At 41.5% G+C, this 23,769-nt stretch overlaps 1 protein-coding gene across 3 annotated transcripts in view; it reads left to right on the forward strand.

The window, feature by feature from the left end:
- The window catches only part of STAP1 (signal transducing adaptor family member 1), a 180,219-nt gene that overhangs the window by 79,355 nt on the left and 77,095 nt on the right, over nucleotides 1–23,769 (forward strand). For all 3 annotated transcript variants that reach the window (XM_075352391.1, XM_075352392.1, XM_075352393.1), the window contains 2 exons: nucleotides 15,823–15,936; nucleotides 18,710–18,766. In XM_075352391.1, the coding sequence (XP_075208506.1) occupies nucleotides 15,823–15,936; nucleotides 18,710–18,766 (171 nt within the window). The remainder of the gene's footprint in view (nucleotides 1–15,822; nucleotides 15,937–18,709; nucleotides 18,767–23,769) is intronic.

Below are 23,769 nucleotides of genomic sequence, written 5' to 3' on the forward strand. Positions count from 1 at the left end.
AGGCCACGTCCCCTCCATGTGTGACGGCGTGTATGACTACTTGGAATGACAGGCGCTGTGTGTGTCCCTAGCATTGTGTAAAAATAAATAAGTAAAAAAAATTGGCCTAGGGTCCCCCCATATTATGATAACCAATACAGTATTTTTAGGCTGGGGAGGCCCTTGGTTATTGCAGCCCCATCCCTCAACCTAATAATTGCAGCCTTCAGCCACCCATAATTGTTGCATCCATTAGATGCAACAATCTCGGAACTTTACCTGGCTACGGTGGCAATCAGGGTAATAAGGTGTTAATGACAGCTCACATCTGTCACTAAACCCTAGATTAGCAATGGGAGACATCTATGAGATTCCCCCATTACAAATCTGTGAGAATAAATAAAACACAAAACACATAAAGAAAACCTTTATTTGAAATAAAATACAAAAAACCACACCCTCTTTATCCCCTTTACTAACCTCAAAAATACCCAGTTGCAACGTAATCCACATGCGGTCCCACGACGATTCCAGCTCTGCTACATTACTGAAGGCACAGTGTGCAGGTAAAGAACATGTCCGCATGCTGTGGTTTCAGGCAGATAATGATTGAGCCACAGCGAAGCGCGGTGACGTCACTCAGTTTTTTTGCGGTCATAGCTGGAGGTTCCCACTGTCCTTCATCTGTGACTGTAGGTAGCCTGACCTCAGGTGACCTCAATAAACTCTCTGACCTCACCTCAGGTGAGGTTACGGAGTTCACAGACCTGCATCTCCTGGCAGAAAACCGTGGGTTTTTTTGCCAAGAGATGCAGATTTGGTGCTGAAATTGATACACCATATTACTGACCTAAATCAGCATCTCCTCGCAAAAAAATACATAAAAACTGCATCATCTCATGTGGTTTTCATGTGATTTTATGCCAAGAGATCCACATTTGGTGCATAAATATGGTGAATAAATTTCATTGCGTGTTAAGCAGTTGTCTTTAGTGTGGAATTGTCTATTAAGCAGTGGTTTGTGATGTATAACATTGCTTGTTAAACAGTTGTCCTCATTATACTAATAGTGAGAAGATTCTTTGCATGCTTTATCTTGGTCATTGTTAAACTATTACGGGTGCACAGAACTTTATCTCAAGCAGCTCTCAGTGCGTCAGTATTGCATCTTGAGTTCTTTGATTTGGGGGCACTGATGTAGTCGCAATATATTGTATATAAGTAAGAGATCTGAATGTATTAACAATATAAAGGGAATATAGCAGAGTGTATATACATTACACAGGGCATTACACAGCAGTGTGAGTACATGTATACTGTATACATACAGTACAGACCAAACGTTTGGACACACCTTCTCATTCAAAGAGTTTTCTTTATTTTTATGACTCTGAAAATTGTAGATTCACATTGAAGGCATCAAAACTATGAATTAACACATGTGGAATGAAATACTTAGCAAAAAAAGTGTGAAACAACTGAAAATATGTCTTATATTCTAGGTTCTTCAAAGTACCAACCTTTTGCTTTGATTACTGCTTTGCACACCCTTGGCATTCTCTTGATGTGCTTCAAGAGGTAGTCACCGGAAATAGTCTTCTAACAGTCTTGAAGGAGTTCCCAGAGATGCTTAGCACTTGTTGGCCCTTTTGCCTTCACTCTGCGGTCCAGCTCACCCCAAACCATCTCGATTGGGTTCAGGTCTGGTGACTGTGGAGGCCAGGTCACCTGGCATAGCACCCCATCACTCTCCTTCTTAGACAAATAGCCTTTACACAGCCTGGAGGTGTGTTTGGGGTCATTGTCCTGTTGAAAAATAAATGATGGTCCAACTAAACGCAAACCGGATGGAATAGCATGCCGCTGCAAGATGCTGTGGTAGCCATGCTGGTTCAGTATGCCTTCAATTTTGAATAAATCCCCAACAGTGTCACCAGCAAAGTACCCCCACACCATCACACCTCCTCCTCCATGCTTCACAGTGGGAACCAGGCATGTAGAGTCCATCCGTTCACCTTTTCTGCATTGCACAGACACGGTGGTTGGATCCAAAGATTTCAAATTTGGACTCATCAGACCAAAGCACAAATTTCCACTGGTCTAATGTCCATTCCTTGTGTTCTTTAGCCCAAACAAGTCTCTTCTGCTTGTTGCCTGTCCTTAGCAGTGGTTTCCTAGCAGCTATTTTACAATGAAGGCCTGCTGCACAAAGTCTCCTCTTAACAGTTGTTCTAGAGATGTGTCTGCTGCTAGAACTCTGTGTGGCATTGACCTGGTCTCTAATCCGAGCTGCTGTTAACCTGTGATTTCTGAGGCTGGTGACTCGGATAAACTTATCTTCCGCAGCAGAGGTGACTCTTGGTCTTCCTTTCCTGGGGTGGTCCTCATGTGAGCCAGTTTCTTTGAAGCGTTTGATGGTTTTTGCCATTGCACTTGGGGACACTTTTAAAGTTTTCCCAATTTTTCAGACTGACATTCTTAAAGTAATGATGACCACTCGTTTTTCTTTACTTAGCTGCTTTTTTCTTGCCATAATACAAATTCTAACAGTCTATTCAGTAGGACTATCAGTGTATCCACCAGACTTCTGCACAACACAACTGATGATCCCAACCCCATTTATAAGGCAAGAAATCACACTTATTAAACCTGACAGGGCACACCTGTGAAGTGAAAACCATTTCCGGTGACTACCTCTGGAAGCTCATGAAGAGATTGCCAAGACTGTGCAAAGCAGTAATCAAAGCAAAAGGTGGCTACTTTGAAGAACCTAGAATATAACACATATGTTCAGTTGTTTCGCACTTTTTTGTTAAGTATTTCATTCCACATGTGTTAATTCATAGTTTTGATGCCTTCAATGTGAATCTACAATTTTCAGAGTCACAAAAATAAAGAAAACTCTTTGAATGAGAAGGTGTGTCTAAACTTTTGGTCTGTACTGCACATATAAGAGAGAGATCTAGGTCTGCAGGGAGAGCTGGGTCTAAAGGGATAGCTACCAGCCTTCACAGATATCAAGTGAGCTCTGCTGAGTGCTTCCCCGCCTACCCACACAGCAAGCCTTGCCCAGCCTGTCAGTGTCCAAAGCCCAGAAGTGAGGCAGAATCTGACATGACAACAAAGGAAACCTACAAATATGACTATACTTAAAAATGTATAAACATTTATAATCTTTACTAGAAGGTGGCCCGATTCTACGCATCGGGTATTCTAGAATTTACGTATTGTGTAGTTCATGTATGATTTTTGTTATATATATATATATATAGATGTTGTTGTGTGTAGTTACCAAGTGTTTGTGTAGGGCACTGTACATGTTCTGGGTGTTGTCTGGGTGTGGCGGGGGGTGAGAGCGGTGTTGTATGTGTGTTGCGTTGTTTGTGGAGCGCTGTGTGTCTGTAGCGTTGTGTGTGTGTGTGTTGCGCGGTTTGTGTGGGTGTGCTGTGTTTTGGGGGGAGGTATGTTTTGTGCAATGTGTGTGTTGTGCGGTATGTGCGTATATTTATGTATGCCGCAGTGTTTGTGTGTTGGGTGTTGTGTGTGTGCGGCGTTGTCTGTGTGTGTGGGTGTCTGTGTATGGCGGTGTTTGTGGTCCCCAGTGTGTGTGTGGTGTGTTGTGTGTGTGTGTTGGGGGGAGGTGTGCACCTCCCATCGTGCTCCATCCCCCATGCTGCGCACCCCCCATCGTGCCCCATCCCCCATGCTGCGCACCCCCCATCGTGCTCCATCCCCCATGCTGCCCACCCCCCATCGGGCTCCATCCCCTATGCTGCGCATTCCCCATCGTGCTCCCTCCCCGATGCTGCGCACCCCCATCGTGCTCCATCCCCCATGCTGCGCACTCCCTATCGTGCTCCATCCCCCATGCTTGCGCACTCCCCATCGTGCTCCATCCTCCATGCTGCACACTCCCCATCGTACTCCATTCTCCATGCTGCACACCCCCCATCGTGCTCCATCCCCCATGCTGCGCACTCCCTATCGTGCTCCATCCCCCATGCTGCGCACTCCCCATCGTGCTCCATCCTCCATGCTGCACACCCCCCATCGTCCTCCATCCCCCATGCTGCCCACCCCCCATCGTGCTCCATCCCCTATGCTGCGCATTCCCCATCGTGCTCCCTCCCCGATGCTGCGCACCCCCCATCGTGCTCCATCCCCCATGCTGCGCACTCCCCATCGTGCTACATCCCCCATGCTGCGCACCCCATCGTGCTCCATCCCCCATGCTATAATAGTTCTCCTATTATACTCAGAGAGGAGTATAATAGGAGGACTATAATAGGAGGAGTAGTCCTGGGGGGAGAGGAGTATAATGCCGGCTCCCTGCACATGTGTACCGGGAGCCGGTGTACGCTGGTAACTATGATACACATCGGGTAACTAAGGGACCTTAGTTACCCGATGTGTATAATGGTTACCAGCGTTCACCGGCTCCGTCACAATCCCAGCATCGCAAGGTTATGTCTGGCGCTGCTGGGATCGTGACGGAGCCGGTGTACACTGGTAACTATGATACACATCGGGTAACTAAGGGACCTTAGTTACCCGATGTGTATAATGGTTACCAGCGTACACCGGTTCTGTCACGATCCCAGCAGCGCAAGGTTATGTCTGGCGATGCGTGCGGAGGGCCGGGGCGAGCGGCCAATCCATGTGGAGGGCGGGGCCAGGCCGAGGCGAGCGACCAATCCGTGGGGGGGCGGAGCCGAGGTGAGGCGAGCGGCCAATCCGTGCAGGGGGGCGGGGCCATGGCGAGCCCAGCGGCCAATCAGCTTTGTGTCACCGTAAGGACACAATTTTGGAGCAAGACAGACAGACAGACAGAATAAGGCAATTATATATATATAGATTAAAAATAGCACAAACATACAGATTGTCATAAAGACAAAAGCAAGAACGTAAGGAATAATGTCAAAAAATATACACAAAGCACTACAATAGATGAACAATCATCATAATATGTTATAGCCAATTGAATGTGTAAGACACACAGAAGAGTATTGATTTTGCCCCCTTGAAAAAAGCTATGTCGCGAGCATTAAGGTGATTTATGGTGGCACAGTATCTTATTTATCATTCATGCTGCTCAGTTCCTTTTTGCACAGCTTTTTATTTACTATCCATATTATTTTGCACATAGTCTTTAGCATAGATGCCTGTGCTTATTATTCCAGATACTGTGTGCCGCAACCTTATTGGTTCCGCATAAAGGGTTTTTTATTTATTTGTCTATTTTTTGGCTACCTTTCCTATGCACTACATTCATTTTATAAATGCAGCATGTTTTCCTCCACACTTGTTTACATATAGCCATGATATTTTTTCAGGATTTGCTATAGGGGTTGCACTTGGCACTTTTCATGTATTCCTATTAGTTCAGTACTTTTCTCTTACTGCATTATTTATTATACCCCCGCGCGTATGTTACACATCCAATTAGCTATCTAATTACGGTGATTGTTCATCTATCGTAGTACTTTGTGTATATGTTTTGCCATTATCCCTTTCCTCTTTGTTTTTGTCTTTATGGCAATGTTATATCTATATGATTGTGCTATTTTTATGTCTTATAAAGCTTAATAATTTTTATTTTTGAGTGTAGTCATATTTGTAGGTTTAGTGTTCCAGCTAATTTTTGACAATCGCTCAGTTTACTTTCACCATTATTTAGTGTCTATTGGCCCATTGATTAGCCACCATATTTATAGGTTTATAGGACACCACAGGAAGCAGGATATTCTCAGCCAGAGACCATGGGACCAGAAAAGCAGTTCAGTTTACAGTAAGATTTGACAAATAAAAATATTTAGTGAAATGCCTATCTATGGCAGGTAGTTCACATGGAACAGACATGTAAAGTGGTGCCCAATGCCTTTAAAGAAACCTGCCATCATGCTTATGCATATTAAACTAAAGACTGATTAAAGGGAACCTGTCACCAGATTTGGGGCCTATAAGCTGTGGCTGCCACCACCAGTGGGCTCTTATATACAGCATTCTAACATGCTATATATAAGAGCCCAGGCCGCTGTGTAGAACGAAAAAAATCACTTTATAATACTCACCTAAACGGTCACTGCAGCGGAGTTGGGCCATATGGGCGACTCCGCTCTCTGGTGCCGATGCCTTTTTCGGCCATCTTTGTCCTTCTTCTGAAGCCTGTGTGCACTCACCGGTCCCGCCCAGGCGCACTACAATACTTTAATCTGCCCTGCTCAGGGCAGATCAAAGTGCGCCTGCGCAGGACCTCAATGCTGGCAAGTGTGAATGACGTAGAACGCGTCATGCACCCCAGCTTCAGAAGAAGGACGACAAAGATGGCCAAAAGACGAGACGCCGTCACCGGAGAACGAAGACGCCCATATGACCCAACTGCACCGCAGCGACCGTTTAGGTAAGTATTATAAAGTGTTTATGTTCTACACAGCGGCCTGGGCTCTTATATACAGCATGTTAGAATGCTGTATATAAGAGCCCAGTGGTGGTGGCCGCAGCTTATAGGCCCCAAAACTGGTGACAGGTTCCCTTTCAATCTTTCGAAAAAAACGAACATTCACAACATAAATAGGAGTACGTAGTGTGTAAGTATGGAGCATACTGAGTGCATGGGTTAGGATGCAGTACAGACCATACGGATTATAAATCAAAACCAAAGAAAAAGAGAAAAAAATGCATAACAGGTCATAATACTATTATTATTAAATCATGTGACAGAAATTGGTTACAGATAAAGGGGGCGTCACCACACTTTTTTTCTGTATCCAATTTCTGTCACATGTTTTAATAATAAAAGTTGTTATTGTGACCTGTTATGCGTTTTTTTTCTCTTTTTCTTTGGCTTTGATATTAAACTAAAGGTATGACCATAATGGTGCTGTTATGCTAATTTAATACATACCTTCAGTGAAGAAATCCACAGCTCTGGTGTCTTCATCAATGACAAGCTGAGATCTCAATCGGTGCATGCACTGCCAATAGTGCTATTTTACAGAAGCCCACCGCGAAAGCAGTCTGTATAAGCACCGCCCTCAGCTAGAACAGTGCCAGCTCAAAATTTAATAAAGGAAGACGATAAAGACACAAGAGGTAGAGGAGGGGCAGAGCCGAAGACCCTACCCATAGGTCCGTCCGAAAAGCCCATCCCGAGGCATGGAGATCAAAACTTCTAATCATTATTTAAGAAAAAAAAAAAACAAAAAGACCAACACACAGGCTATGGATTTATTCACTGAAGGTACAGCGAAGGAAATAATTATTTGATCCCTTGCTGATTTGTAAGTTTGCCCTCTGACAAAGACATGAACAGTCTATAATTTTAAAAGTAGGCTCATTTTAACAGTGAGAGATAGAATATCCAAAATAAAATCCAGAAAATCAAATTGTATAAATTATATAAATGTATTTGCATTTTGCAGAGAGAAATAAGTATTTGATTCCTCTGGCAAACAAGACTTAATATTTGGTGGCAAAACCAGCAAGGGATCAAATAATTATTTCCTTCACTGTATGTATTAAATCAATATAACAGCACCGTTATGGTCATACCTTTAGTTTACTATGCAAACCCTGAAGACAGATTATCTTTAACCCCTTTTCGACCAAAGACGTACTGGTACATCCTTGGTTGCCTCCCTATGGTTAACGCAGGCTCCGGCACCGAGCCTGCAGTAATCCCGTCACATAATTACATATTTACTCAGGTTGAAAAAAGACCTAGGTCCCTCTAGTTCAACCTTCCTCCACCAGTTCTACATTTTGTCCCTAAGTCACTTATAACCAACAATGTTGTGTGTACTGAAGAAATCATCCAGCCCTTTTTTAAAAGCTGTTATAGTGTCTGCCATTACTACCTCTTGTGGTAGGGCATTCCACAGTCTGACTGCTCTAACTGTAAAAAACCCTTTCCTATTTAGCTGTCGGAATCGCTTTTCTTCCACTCGCAGTGAGTGCCCCTGGTCCTTAGTATTGTCCTTGGAAGAAATAAATCATGTGCCAGTCCTTTATATTGACCACACTTGTATTTATACATATAAATGAGATCTCCTCTGAGACGTCTTTTTTTCTAAGCTAAACATAGCTAACTTTTCAACCTGTCATCATATGGGAGGCCTTCCATTCCTTGCAATAATCTAGTTAGCCGCCTTTGAACTGACTCTAACTTCTGAATGTCCTTAATAAAATGTGGACCCCAAAACCGGATCCCATATTCCAGATCTGGCCTTACAAGTGATTTATAGAAGGGTAACAATACGTTGGGATCACGAGATCTAATCTCTCTTTTTATACACCCTAAAATCTAGTTTGCTTTAGCAGCTGCTGCTTGACATTGAGTGCTGCTGCTCAGCTTATTTGTAATGAGAATACCCAAGTCCTTCTCCTGCTCTGAAGTCCCGATGTCTGCTTAACCCCTTCACGACCATGGACGGATATATCCGTCATGGATCGTGTCCCGGTAAGCCCCGCCCCCTACCGCGGGCAGGCGGCGTGGATCGGCACACATATCAGCTGTTTTCAACAGCTGACATGTGTGCCTACATGTTCCGAGTGGAATCGCATTCCACCCGGAACATTAACCCCTTAGATCTCGCTGCCAAAGTCTGGCAGCGAGATCTATATGCGCGCGGCCATCTTTTTTACTTACCGCCGCCCCCTCCGGACGTCACGTGAGTGATCACGTGACGTTCGGTGGTTGCCATCGTAGCACAGGGTCATGTGATGACGCCTGGTGCTACGAAGTTTCACTTTCATTCTTCCTCGGCACGGAGCAGAGGAAGAAAGAAAGTGACTATTTCTGCTGTTTACAGCGGTATAGCTGTAATCAGCAGATAGCGATCAGCAATCGGATTGCTGATCGCTATAGCCCCCTAGGGGGACTAGTAAAATAAAATAAAAAAAGTAAAAAAAAAGTTTTAAAAAATTAAAAAAAAAACAAAAAACCTAAAAGTTCAAATCACCCCCCTTTCCCCCCATTGAAAATTAAAGGGTTAAAAAATAAATAAATATACACATATTTGGTATCGCCGCGTTCAGAAATGCCCGATCTATCAAAATATAAAATCAATTAATCTGATTGGTAAACGGCGTAGTGGCAAAAAAATTCCAAACGCCAAAATTACGTTTTTTGGTCGCCGCAAGTTTTACGCAAAATGTAATAACAGGCGATCAAAACGTAGCATCTGCGCAAAAATGCTACCATTAGAAACATCAGCTCGAGACGCAAAAAATAAGCCGTCACTGAGCCATAGATCCCAAAAAATAAGAACGCTACGTGTTTCGGAAAATGGCGCAAAACGTGCGCCACTTTTATTGGACAAACTTGTGAATTTTTTTTAACCCCTTAGATACAAGTAAACCTATACATGTTTGGTGTCTACAAACTCGCACCGACCTCAGGTATCATACCCACACATCAGTTTTACCATATAGTGAACACCGTGAATAAAACATCCCAAAAACTATTGTGCCATCACACTTTTTTTGCAATTTTTCCACACTTGGAATTTTTTTGCTGCTTTCCAGTACACCATATGGTAAAACTTATGGTTTCATTTAAAAGTACAACTTGTCCCGCAAAAAACAAGCCCTCATATGGCAAGATTGACGGAAAAATAAAAAAGTTACGGCTCTCGGAAGAAGGGGAGCAAAAAACAAAAACGCAAAAACGGAAAGTGCCCCGGGGCTGAAGGGGTTAAGTTGGTTTGTTTGTTTTTTTAGATTTGATGCATTAACAGATTAACAGATGCATATTGGATGTCAGATTTTAAAAGGTTTTCTTTTACATATATTTTTTTTTTAGCTTTAAGATTTTTAATAAAAAGGACTTCATTGAACAGAATGAAATAAAAAGTACATAACAAAACAAGCACAGTCAAAGAAAATACCTAAAATAATTAACCGCATTTGTTGAACTTTTTCACTGTCAAAGTCCAATTTCTTATTGAAACGTGAGATGTGTAACCTTGAGAAAAGAAAATAGACAACAGGAAAGTGGAGATAACGAAGGAAAGGGAAAAAGAAGAAAATGGGACTAAAATTATGGAACATCTATCATCAATAATATAGAAGTCTGAACAACAGAGAAAAAAATGCCACAAAGTATGAAGTGGTGCAGCCTCTCGTTGGCCAAATACTAGCCAATAATTTTTTCTGAAAACGGTGACAAAAATATCACTGTCTCGGTAATTTAAAGCACCACTCCAGCATTTTTTTTTTTTTAAATTACACCGCTGGAGTGGTGCTTTAAATCTAAATCCTCTATCTTATACTCACCTGCTGCCATCTTCATCTCTTTACAGCGTCACTCCCGTCAGTTTCCGGTCATTTGTGACTTGCCGGCAGCTCCAGTGTTTCATTGAACGCACTGGAGCCCTCACAATTCAATACAACTCTGTGAGAGTCATATTCTGGCTGATTAGAGTCACAATGAGTAATCTTGACGTAACTTCTTACTTCCAGCCAGTCAAATGTTACGAGCACAAGATGGCGCCACAGTGCTGGGGCAGTTCTGGGCTGGGGAGGAAGATGGCAACAGATGAGTATAATACTTGGGGCAGGCTTACATTTAAAGTGCCACTCTAGCGCTGAAGAACCCTAGTGCTTTAACTGCCAAAGTTTCATAGGTCAAAATATGTTTACACTGAACAAAAATTATACCACAATTATATTATAACACTGATAAGGTCAAAGTATTAAAAACTTTGAATGAGACTATAGTGCCCTCTTCAATGTAGTTTTGTTCTGTATCATAGGTTTCCACCATTGGCAATGTTACCATCTCTGGCAGCGGTAAATATCCATTGTTGTTCGACACTGTTTAGTAGCTGCTGCCAGGTACTATAGATCAGCTCCTAAACAAATTATGGTCTCAGATCTGCATTACTTAACAGAAGCCACGAAACAATGTGGCGGAGAAGTAGTTCTTCTGCTCCGTACTTTGTATTCATCCATCCATTGCCAGAGCTCGTAGTAACAACTGATTGGATAGGATGGCAGAGTGACAACAATCTAATATTTATGACATATCCAAAGGATAGGAGAGCAATATTCAATTAGAGGAGACCCTTTTAAAGGAGTTTCACTGCACATTTAAACACCGTCAGTGACAGCAGTAACTGGTAAGATTCATAGATGATAGGTAAAACACATTGACAACTATCAGGAAACATCAATAAGTGGTTTACCATGTTCATAAGTGATAGAGTACATCCGTTAGTGGTAGGACACATTTATATGTGGTAGGACACATCTTTAAGTGGTAGAACACATCAATTAGTGGTAGAGCGAATTAGTAAGTGGTAGAACACAGGAATAAGTGGTAGAGCACATTAATAAGTGATAATACACATAAATAAGTGGTAGTACATATAAATACGTGGAAGCACACATCCGTAAGTGGTAGGACCCATTAATAAGTGGTAGGACAGAGTAATATGTGATAGAGCACATCACTAAGTGTTAGATCACATTCGTATCTGGTAGGATCCATCAATAAGTGATAGGACCCATCAATAAGTGGTAGGACACATCTATAAGTGGTAGTACACATCAATTAGTGGTAGGACAAATCAATAAGTGGTAGGACCCATCGGTAAGTGGTAGAGCACATCATTAAGTGATAATACACATAAATAAGTGGTAGTATACATCAGTAAGTGGTAATACACATCAGTAAGTGGTAGTACACATCAGTAAGTGGTAGTACACATTAGTAACTGATAGGACACATCAATAAAGGGTAGATCACATGAATAAGTGGTTCAGGACATCAGTAAGTGGTACAGCACATCATTAAATGGTAGGACACATCAATAAGTGGTAATACACATTTTTAAATGGGTTCTAACTAGTGATGAGTTAGCACTACCATGCTCGGGGGTACTGAGGTAACGAGCAGTCAGACGGGCTTGACTTGTGCACCCAGTATAATGGAAGCCAATGGCAAACTTGAGCATTTTTCCCAGATCTTATTATACTCTGTACATGAGTCGAGCTCGTCTGACTGCTCGTCACAAGTACCGAGCACTCGGGCATAGTAGTGCATCATTAGGTAGGATCTCAGTAAGTGGTAGGATATATCAATAAGTGGTAGTACACATCAATAAGTGGAAGGACACATCAGTAAGTGATAGAACCCATCAATAAGTGGTAAGACACACCTATAAGTGTTGGGACACATGAATAAGTGGTGGAGCAAATTAATAAGTGGTAGAGCACATCAATAAGTGTTAGTACACATCAGTTAAGTGTTAATACACATCAGTAAATGGCAGGACACATCAATAAGTGGTAGAGCACATTAATAAGTGGTAACACACAAACAAGTTGTAAGATACATTAATAACTGGTAATGGACATTTCTAAATGGAAAGACATATCAATAAGTGGTAGGACACAACAATAAGTGGTACAGAGGGAAATCAAAAATAGGCAAAAATCGGTAGTACCGGGAGCTGCAATAACTGGCTCCACTATGAATTAAAAGACTGTTTATTAAGTAAAATCACAACGTGTTTCTGGGACGTTCACCTGAGGAAGGGGACGGATCATCCCAGAAACGCATTGTGATTTTAGTTAATAAACAGTGTTTTAATTCATAGTGGACCAAATTATTGAAGCGCCTGGTACTGCCGATTTTAGCCTATTTTTGATTTTACTCAGTCCCATTCTTTACTCCCATTGGGAACCGGCACATGGAACACCAGCAATCCTGAGCCCACGGTCCAATTGACCAGCCTTACCGTGAACCGGCGGGTAAGCAGGAGAGAGCCACGTGTGATCTCACTCATGGGTCCGCAGCCAGTGACATCTCCCCAACCCCTGGCAGGACGGCCAGGCCAGCGCATGATCTGCAGCGTCCATCCATCCCTGGGGTACCACTGACAATGCTGAAGTGGATCGTGTATCTCCCAACACAGGTTGAACAGCTGATCAGTCTCAGCGGCGTCCATCCAGCAGTCCCTGAGATCAGCATTGCTCAGGGCTCCAGCATTATGCCTGGTGGCACAACCAACATAGGCGAGTGCATCACACTATCTATCCCTATTATCACACTAGCCTGATATACACAGAAGCGCTTCTCATTTCTTTCTATTTCACAACAATAAGTAGTAGGACACTTTAATAAGTAGTAGAAAATATCAATAAGGCCTCTTTCACCCATCAGTTTTTTGATGTCAGTTAGAATCCATTTTCTCAACGGATCCGTCACAGATTGTGTAAAAACTGATGTGACGGATCCCTGTAAAAAACGGATCCGTCATCCCATTTTGTTTTTAGGCAAAAGTTATTTGCCATTGAAAACCTATATCAATCCAGAGAGAGAGACAATTTTTTTAACAAGACAGTGTTTTCACACCGCAGCTGAGCATGCTCAGTTAAAAAAACAGAATCCATTGCCGGATCCGTCATTTGACGGATGACGACGGATCCTGCGCACATAGGCTCCCATTCTACAAAACAACGGGCGACAACGGTTCCGTCACTGTCCGTTTTTTCGCCGCACACAAAAAACGTTACTATAGACGTCATCTCCGTCCGACGGACAAAGGTTTTTCGATGGATCCATCGTTTGACGGAAGAAACGGGAGGCCATCCATCACAATCCATCAGTAATACAAGTCAATGATAAAAAAACGGATTCAGCGGCTTCAGGCGCTGGATCAGTTTTTTAAAAAAAACTACGGATTATGACTGATGTAAAAAAACTGATGCGTGAAAGGGACCTAAGTGGTACAGCAAATTAGTAAGTGGTTGAACCAATCAATAAGTTGTAGGACACATCAATAAGTGGTAGAGGACATCAAAAAGTGCTAGGACATATAAATAGTTTAAAGGAGACAGAAAGATCTAGTTACACATATTGATAATTAGTGAACACCAACTTAAATGGTAGAGCACATAAAAAATTGGTTAAAAAACATCAATAACTGGGAGGAAACCGCAATAACTGTATGAACACATCGGAAACTAGTTGGACATGAAAAAAGATGGGGCCAATCAATGAGTTGAAATCTGTATCTTGACACATCATTAATGGTAAGGCTACTTTCACACATCCGGTTTGAGCCCTGCGGCTCAATCCGGCTGTGAAAACTATGCAACGGATGCGGTGAAAACACCGCATCCTTTGCATACGTTTTTACATGCGGCCGGTCCGGTTTTTTCCGGTTGCGGCATGCTACTGAGCATGCGCAGTGGAAAATACCGCATGCGGCGACCGGATGCGTTTTTTTCCGCATCGCGCCGCATCCGGCCTCCATAGGGATGCATTGAAAAATGCGCCGCAGCGGCCGGATGCGGCGCGATGCGGTGTTTTTTGCCGGAGCAAAAAACGTTGCAGGGTACGTTCGATCCGGCCGCCGCATCGGCTACATCTGCCGCATGCGGCAAAAACCGGACCGAACGCAAGCCCCTGCGGCACAATGCGGCACTAATGTAAGTCAATGCAAAAAAAACCGCAATCGGCGTTACAAAAGCCGGTTGCGGTTTTTCTGCAGAACGCCGTATTGTGCCGCAGAGCAAAAATCCGGATGTGTGAAAGTACCCTAAGACATTTCAAATTGTTGTTGAACGCATCTGTATCTGGTGGAACACATTAATAATGTTTAGCGATCAATTGATTAAAGAAAAGGTGCACAACAATTATATTATATAATAATACAGGGGTGCTACCACATGCACTATTAGCAATTAATAAATATAAGAGAAAAAGATACTGCATATACCGGGAAGCACACCCAACATGTATATTAATAAATAGGATTTTTATTGAATTGCAAACATTTTATCCCTGATGAAGCCTATTGGCGATACGCGTGGGGCGTATCCCAGAGTCTCCACTTTTTTGGAGTTGTCACAGTTAGTTGGGTCCACCCTTGGTTGGTATGTACCTTGGCTAGGGCTACTTTTATTGTTTAGCGCTCTCTCTTACAATTGGGATGTATTATACTTTGACCACTATTATTATAAGAGCATCTATCTGAATGCCTGGTATAACATAAAGAGACGGGGACCCATACTCCGATGCTGTCACATGGATTTATTGTGATACTGTGAATTATGTTATTGCACAATTGCTCAAGTGTAGTGTGTATTTTGCACATTGTTGTGATTTGTGGAGTTACCCTGGTGTGGGTTTTATGGTTTTAATTGTGTTTTAATGTTTGCAATTCAATAAAAATCCTATTTATTAATATACATGTTGGGTGTGCTTCCCGGTATATGCAGTATCTCTTTCTCTTATATTTATTTAATAATGTTTAGCGCACATCAATATATTTTAAACACATATTTCACCAGATTTCATTGATCAAACTGTATTCATTATTAAATATATCTCTTAGACTGATTAGACTGGTAAATTCACTTTGAAAATCCATGTACAGTATGAAATGGCTTATACTGAGCAGCTTATACTGAGCAGTGGGAGGTCTTTGCAGCAGGGACCTGTGAATCAAGCTTGATAAGTGGATCGGAATTATACAAGCATTCTGACATAGATTAAGTAAAGTCATTATACTTATCAGGTTCATTTAGTAATGTATATAGTTTTTATTGTGAAATATTACAGCAGGTCTGCTTTAAAAGGATTTTTAAAGCAAAGTCCTATATGTTTTACTTTTTTTTTTTCTTGAAAAAACCTCTAGTTTCATTTTAAGATAATGTCATTCTCTAGCAGGTTTATAGCAAGTCAGATTTGATAACTCAAGTTATTTCATGATTAATTTTCCTAATTCAATTTGGCTATGGTCTACCCATGCATGCAGCTTGTTCATATGTTTAGATTTTTCTAGTTTCTATGTATGTAACTTACGTAACTGAATTATTTATCGTAAACAGTTTACTGATAGCATAGATCTGCAGCATTTGACATCTGTGACTGACAAATATCCCAACCAGAAAAAATGGACAGAAGTTATACTGCAGTTTTCGAATGAGGAAGTGTACATAAAGGTGAGTGACATTACGTAACAGGTAGCATTGTGTATTTGGCAAATAAATACAAGTATGTTTACTGATTCATCTAAAGAATAAGCCTTCTATGTCTCTGCAGTGTCACAATACAATGACATTTATTCTTCTTTTATAAAGTCTTGTAAGTGTTATGTAACATTTCTACTATAGTCATACCTACAGAATTTAATTAACCTCATCAGCTGAGTCACACAAGATATTAATTATTTTTGTTGCCAATGGACAGGCCTTCCACAATGTAGAGAATGCAGATTATATGATTTTCTACGTCATGGCCCCAGTATGGAATTTGATGGCGATGCTTTTAAAACATCTATACTAGGAGTTAGAGTAGGAAGAGTCTACATGTGTGCTAATCCTCCTCCTCCTCTAAAGCTTACCGATGCCTTCATAAAAAACCTAGAGAAAAGCAGGAAGAATCTATATGTGCTCTAATCCTACGCTGCCTCTAAAGCTTACCAGTCCTTTCACACTAAACCTAGAGAAAAGTAGGAGGAGTCTACATGTGCTCTAATCCTATGCCAATTCTAATGGTTACTGATCCTTTCACACTTAGCCTAGAGAAAGTAGGAAGAGTCTACATGTGCACTAATCCTGCTCTGACTCTAAAGATTACTGATACTTTCACACTAAACCTAGAGAAAAGTGGGAAGTCTACATGCACGCTAATCTTACTCCACCCCTAAAGCTTACCAGTCCTTTCATAAAAAACCTAGAGAAAAGTAGTAAGTGTCTACATGTGCTCTAATCCTATACCATCTCTAATGGTTACCGATCCTTTCACACTAAACCTAGAGTAAAGTGGGAAGTCTACATGCGCTCTAATCTTACTTCACCCCTAAAGCTTACCAGTCCTTTCATAAAAAACCTAGAGAAAAGTAGTAAGCGTCTACATGTGCTCTAATCCTATGCCATCTCTAATGGTTACCGATCCTTTCACACTAAACCTAGAGTAAAGTGGGAAGTCTACATGCGCTCTAATCTTACTCTATCCCTAAAGCTTACCAGTCCTTTCATAAAAAACCTAGAGAAAAGTATTCAAATTGTCTCTCCAGTAAAGGAGACAAACTCTAGCACAGCGCCACCTATTGGAAGTAGCGATCCTAAAAGTCACAAGTGGATTTTCGACAATCCTTTGCAATATGACTCAGGATATATAAGCCAGATCAGAATCCCAATTTGCAGACACGGTGTTTCGGGGTGCTTGCCCCTCGTCAGTGCAAAGTATGGGGGTGTCTGATCTGGCTCATGAGAAAGCTATGTGGGGACCACGGGGGAACACTATTCTCCTTAAGGAGACTTTGCAAGCCAGTCTGGCTGCCAGGTAAGGGGACTTATAGCTGCAATGCCCCTCTGGGAAATATTCAAATTGTCTCTCCAGTAAAGGAGACAAACTCTAGCACAGCGCCACCTATTGGAAGTAGCGATCCTAAAAGTCACAAGTGGATTTTCGACAATCCTTTGCAATATGACTCAGGATATATAAGCCAGATCAGAATCCCAATTTGCAGACACGGTGTTTCGGGGTGCTTGCCCCTCGTCAGTGCAAAGTATGGGGGTGTCTGATCTGGCTCATGAGAAAGCTAGAGAAAAGTAGTAAGCGTCTACATGTGCTCTAATCCTATGCCATCTCTAATGGTTACCGATCCTTTCACACTAAACCTAGAGTAAAGTGGGAAGTCTACATGCGCTCTAATCTTACTTCACCCCTAAAGCTTACCAGTCCTTTCATAAAAAACCTAGCGAAAAGTAGGAAGAGTCTACATGTGCTCTTATCCTACTTTCGCCTCTAAAGCTTACTGGTCCTTTCATACTAAACCTAGAGAAACGTAAGAAGAGTCTATGTGAGCTCCTCTAAAGCTTAAAGGTCTTTTCATAAAAAAACCTAAAGAAAAGTAGTAAGGGTCTACATGTGCTCTAATCCTATGCCATCTCTAATGGTTACCGATTTTTTCACATTAAACCTAGAGAAAAGTAGGAAGAGTCTACATGCGCTCTAATCCTACTCCGCCTCTAAAGCTTACTGGTCTTTTCACACTAAACCTACAGAAAAGTAGGAAGAGTCTGCACGTGCTCTAATCCAACTTTGCCTCTATAGCTTACTGGTCCCTTCACACTAAACCTACAGAAACATGATTTTATTGTCATCCCTCATGACAAATCTATAGTGTTTCAGTTTCACATAGCAGTCAAATATGTTATAATATTCTCATGCTTGGTAAGTTGCCATTCATTCAGGACAGTTCTTTTTTTATCGGCATTTTTTAAGTATTATAGGTGCTGGAACTTCTTTTCCTTGCTTTCCTTAATACATTGCGCTTACCTTAATCCAATGGATGGCCTGCCCTGAACTGAAATCCCATTTTTCTGATGGGCTCTGTGCAATTTGTGCAGTTTGACAGACGGAAGAGCAGGAGCAGTGATACAAAGATTAGAGATGAGCAATTCGATTGTCATTGCCCTAGTCCAGCATCCAATCCAGAGATTCTTCACTTCTTCGCTCCCTGACATCTTTGGTCCCTTTTGAGCTTTCTAGACTCCGTGACATCATGATGTGTTGTGAGATCTAACCATCTCAAACAATGACGTGATGTTAACAGTGCCTTGATGTCATGAAATCTACTAAGCTCTAGAAGTGTTCAGGATGTCAATAGTTTAAATTTGATTAGATATGGGCCAAACTCAAGGAAATTGAATCTAAATGTTCACAAATTTGGCCTAAGTATAATATTTGTTTTGATTGATCTTGCAGACTGAAACAGCGGAAGATGCTGAAGAATGGAAAGGCTTTATTATGACTGTATCTCAGGTATACAAGAAATAATGTATTACTATGTGAACATGTTTACAGCAATTTATGCTGTTTCTGCAACTTGGGAGCTATGCTTACATAGGTTGCTTTGCTATTTATTATTAATTTGTTATACTCGCTTATCTATCACACACATATTTTACAGCGCCTTACAAACATCATCATCACTGTCCTGATTGAGGGCACAATCTAAATTCCCTACCAGTATGTCTTTAGAGTGTGAGAGGAAACACACTGAGACACAGAGGGAATATACAGTCATTGTTGAAAGTGTTGATACCCTTGAAATTATGTCAGAAAATGAAGTATTTCTCCCAGAAAATTATTGCATATTACATGTTTTGTAGTACACATTTCTTTCCTTTTTGTGTATTGGAACAACACAAAAAAGACAACTGAAAAAAAGAGGCAAATTGGACATAACTTCACACATTTTTTTCAAGTCCAAAAATGGGCCGGGCAAAATTGTTGGCACCCTCAACTTAATATTTGGTTGCACTCTCTTTGGAAAAATAACTGCAATCAAATGCTTCCTATAACCATCAATAAGCTTTACACCTCTCAACTGGAGTTTAGGACCACTCTTTTTTTGCAAACTGCTGCAGGTCTCTCATATTTGAAGGGTGTCTTCTCCCAACAGCAATTTTAAGATCTCTCCACAGGTGTTCAATTGGATAAAGAAGTGCATCTCAGTAAATTAGAATATCATCAAAAAGTTCATTTATTTCAGTAACTCAATACAAAAAGGAAACACATATTATATAGAGTCATTACACACAGAGTGATCTATTTCAAATGTTTATCTCTGTTAATGTTGATGATTATGGCTTACAGCCAATGTAAACTCAAAAGTCATTATCTAAATAAATTAGACTAATTACCCCAAAACATTGCAAAGGCTTCCTAAGCATTTAAAATGGTCCCTTAGTCTGGCTCTGTAGGCTACACAATCATGGGGAAGACTGCTGACTTGGCACATGTCCAGAAGGCAGTCATTGACACAGACCACAAGGAGGGTAAGCCACAAAAGGTCATTGCTAAAGAAGCTGGCTGTTCACAGAGTGCTGTATCCAAGCATATTAATGGAAAGTAGAGTGGAAGGAAAAGTGTGGCAGAAAAAGCTGCACAAGCAACGGGGATAATCTCAGCTCTGATAGGATTGTTAAGAAAAGGCCATTCAAAAATTTGGGGGAGATTCACAAGGAGTGGACTGCCATTAGAGTCAGTTCTTAAAGAGCCACCACACACAAATATATCCAGGACATGGGCTACACTGTCACATTCCTTGTGTCAAGCCACTCATGACCAATACACAATGCCAGAAGCATCTTACCTGGAACATGGAGAAAAAGAACTGAACTGTGGCTCAGTGGTCCAAGGTGTTGTTGAAATTTTGCATTTCATTTGGTAACCAAGGTCCCAGAGTCTAGGGGAAGAGTGGAGAGGCCACAATCCAAGCTGCTTGATGTCTAGTGTGAATTTTCCACAATCAGTGATGGTTTGGGGAGCCATGTCACCTGCTGGTGTAGGTCCACTGTGTTTTATCAAGACCAAAGGCAGCACAGCCATTTACCAGAAAACCTTAGAACACTTCATGCTTCCCTCTGCCGACAAGCTTTTTGGAGATGCAAATGTCATTTTCCAGCAGGACTTGGCACCTGTCCACACTGCCAAAAGTACCAATACCTGGTTTAATAACCACAGTATCACTGTGCTAGATTGGCCGGCAAATTCGTCTGACCGAAATCCCATAGAAAATCTATGGGGTATTGTCAAGAGGAAGATGAGAGACACCAGACCAAACAATGCAGACTAGCTGAAGGCTGCTATTAAAGCAACCTGGCCTTCCATCACACTTCAGCAGTGCCACAGGCTGATCACCTCCATGCCACGACGCAGTGATGCAGTAATTCATGCAAAAGGAGCCCCGACCAAGTATTGAAGCATTCACTGTACAGACTTTCAGTAGGCCCCAACATTTCTGAGTTCAAAATCATATTTTCCAGTTGGTCTTATATAATAATCTATTTTCCTGAGATAAAGACTTTTGGGGTTTCATTGGCTGTAAGCCATAATCATCAACATGAACAGAAATAAACACTTGAAATAGATCCCTCTGTGTGTAATGACTCTATATAATATGTGTGTTTCCCTTTTTGTATTGAATTACTGAAATAAATTAATTTTTTGATGAGTTTCTAATTTATTGAGATGCACCTGTTGATCCAGACTCATTGCTGCCACTTCAGAACTCTCGTGCGCTTTGTTTCCTCCATTTCTGGGTGCTTCTTGAAGAATGTTTGGGGACACTGTCCTGCTAGAAGTCCCATGACCCCCAGCTTCAGGACACTGAGGACTACATTGTAACCCAAAATATATAACCAAAGAAAGATCAGTGATAAGCGCAAGAATAAAAGACTAAGGGGGCACTGAAGAAAAGGAATCAAAACAATGATGATTAAATACAAAATAATTTTATTGGAATTAATAGAAAAAGGTGAACAAAGGACAGACTGTGGGGGCAAAAAGATGGAATTTTGCCAATACAGAAAGAGCACACACACACACACCAACTGATAAGACTGCTAGTGAAGGTACAAGATGTGAAGTATCCAAATGGCCAAGGGAGGAAGACATGGGGTGTAACACATCAATGATTAAATATCAACCCAAGAAACACTGTTCCCATGGACATCTATGAGGATCAGTTAAATAGTCATACCTTGAGACATAATGGAAATAGTACCACAGCAGTCAGGACAGTGGTGAGGGCAGGGCCTCGACGCGCATTTCACCGAGTGTGGCGACTTCGTCAGGAAGCGTGGCCAGTGCGCTGAATACAGAGTTTATATACACGTCCGGGGGTCCATAGACAAATCGACGCACTGAGCGGCATGATGCCCCACCTCCCGGCCTGCAGACTGCCCCTGATCTAAACATGAAGAGGACAAACATCATCCCCATGTTTGCCCCGGAAGGACTCCCAGGCACCCACCATGGGAGACGTGGACAGCGCATGCGTGCGGTGCGTCTGTGCTAGGAGGACACAATGACGTTCAGAGGAAATGGGAGGGGATTAACATGTTGATGCGGATAGCGTCATAGTGTAAACCGCGCATGCGCACGGTAAGCTAGTATCAAGGGCACGGAATAGTATCAGATAGGAGGCGGGGAAGAAGTGTCACGGTAACATAGGTGATGTCATGTAACCCCGCCCCCCTACCACAATCTTACAGAGTGTCGGAGCTATAGGGAAATAAAAATGAAAATGAAACATCCCCAATCTGTCCCAAACACGGTTCCAAATACCAACCACCAATCAAAAAACTGCAAAATATACACAGGTCAGCAGTTGGAGGGGATGGGACATTACAAAAGATGTATATATAAAATATCCCAGAACAAGAAGCCAAAACTTCCAAAAGAGGAGTTCAGGACGGCCCAGTCAGGAAAAAAAGAAGACAAATCTTCTCCCAATCCAGCCAAGAATAAACACCAAACTCCTACCATGTTAGGCATAAACTCGCACAAGAATTTTTTATTTTTTATTAATTATTATTTATTAATAGATTGTAATAATACCCCAAATATAATAAAGGGAATTAGTTAACTAAGAATCTGTCAGTGAGCTATTTCAGACTGTTTGACAATAGAATGTTACATACTTACATAGCTTGAAAAAAGGACCTAGGTTCATTTGGTTCAGCCTTCCTCCACCAATTCTACATTTTGTCACTAAATCATTTATAACCAACAATGTTGTGTGTACTGAGGAAATCATCCAGCCCTTTTTTAAAAGCTGTTGTAGTGTCTGCCATTACTACCTCTTGTGGTAGTGTATTCCACAGTCTGACCGCTCTAACTGTAAAGAACCCTTTCCTATTTAGCTGCTGGAATTGCCTTTCTCACACTCGCAGTGCTGCACACTGGTCCTTAGTATTGTCTTGGGAAGGAATAAGTCATGTTTCAGTCCTTTGTATTGACCCCACATGTATATCCCTAGAATGTGTGCCATCTGAGATATACACTTTCACGTAACCCGGGCCTTTTAGGCCCTTGTTCAAATCATATGGAGGAACTCAAAAATTGCCCAGTTTAAAATTAGTAAAGTAATTGTCCATTGTAATGTTTCTACCAGAATAAATTGGTATACCAAGTTTTTTTTACAATGTCAGAACCTAGGTCTTCCTGCACTGCAACACCAACTTCTTTGCCACAGTAGATAAGCCCATTCATCCCATAATAATTTGCAGAATCACACATCCAGAATATTTTTATTCCATACTTGGCTGGTTTACAAGGCTTATATTGAATGATAAACATGAAGATGTGAACAGCTCATCAGACTGTTGAATGAGGGTGCGGTGCCCAGAAACCTGACCGGCAGTCAGGTGGAACTTGAGAAAAAAGTGAAGGAAAATCCAGCATCCACATATTAAATTAAAACATGACTTTATTGAAAAAATTAAAAACTAGAAAAAAACATGACAATATTCCAAGTAGACTAGATAGTCCGTCTACGCGTTTCAAACAGTTAACCTGTTCTTAATCATGACAACCTATATTGGATGAACTTGCAATGTCCTGAAGGCTACAAGTTGCTCATCCATTGTTACATTAGCACTAAGATTGTGGAGCATGGTACAATTCTTGATAAAAATATTCCAGATGTAACTGATAGGTGCTAATTGATCTGTTTCCAACCTCTCAGGATGAGTTTTCTTATCAAATCGAAGGCGTCTCAAAATTTCCTCATATCTATCCACTGACATTGTTACTTTGAAGTGTGGATCAGAAAGTGGGTCCAGAAATAATTCTCTGATAAGAAAATCATAACATTTTTTAAACCCTGCCAGAAGTGTTAGTCAAATAGAAGCATACAAATTCTTTTTTTTGTGATATGTTTTCTTTTTTTCCAGAAGCAATACGTTTTCCTTCTAGGTTTGTACATAAAAGCACCTCATCTGCAATATCTTCAGCAAAAGAGTACAGAAAACATC

Source organism: Anomaloglossus baeobatrachus, chromosome 1, assembly GCF_048569485.1.
Source record: "Anomaloglossus baeobatrachus isolate aAnoBae1 chromosome 1, aAnoBae1.hap1, whole genome shotgun sequence".
Taxonomy (NCBI): domain Eukaryota; kingdom Metazoa; phylum Chordata; class Amphibia; order Anura; family Aromobatidae; genus Anomaloglossus; species Anomaloglossus baeobatrachus.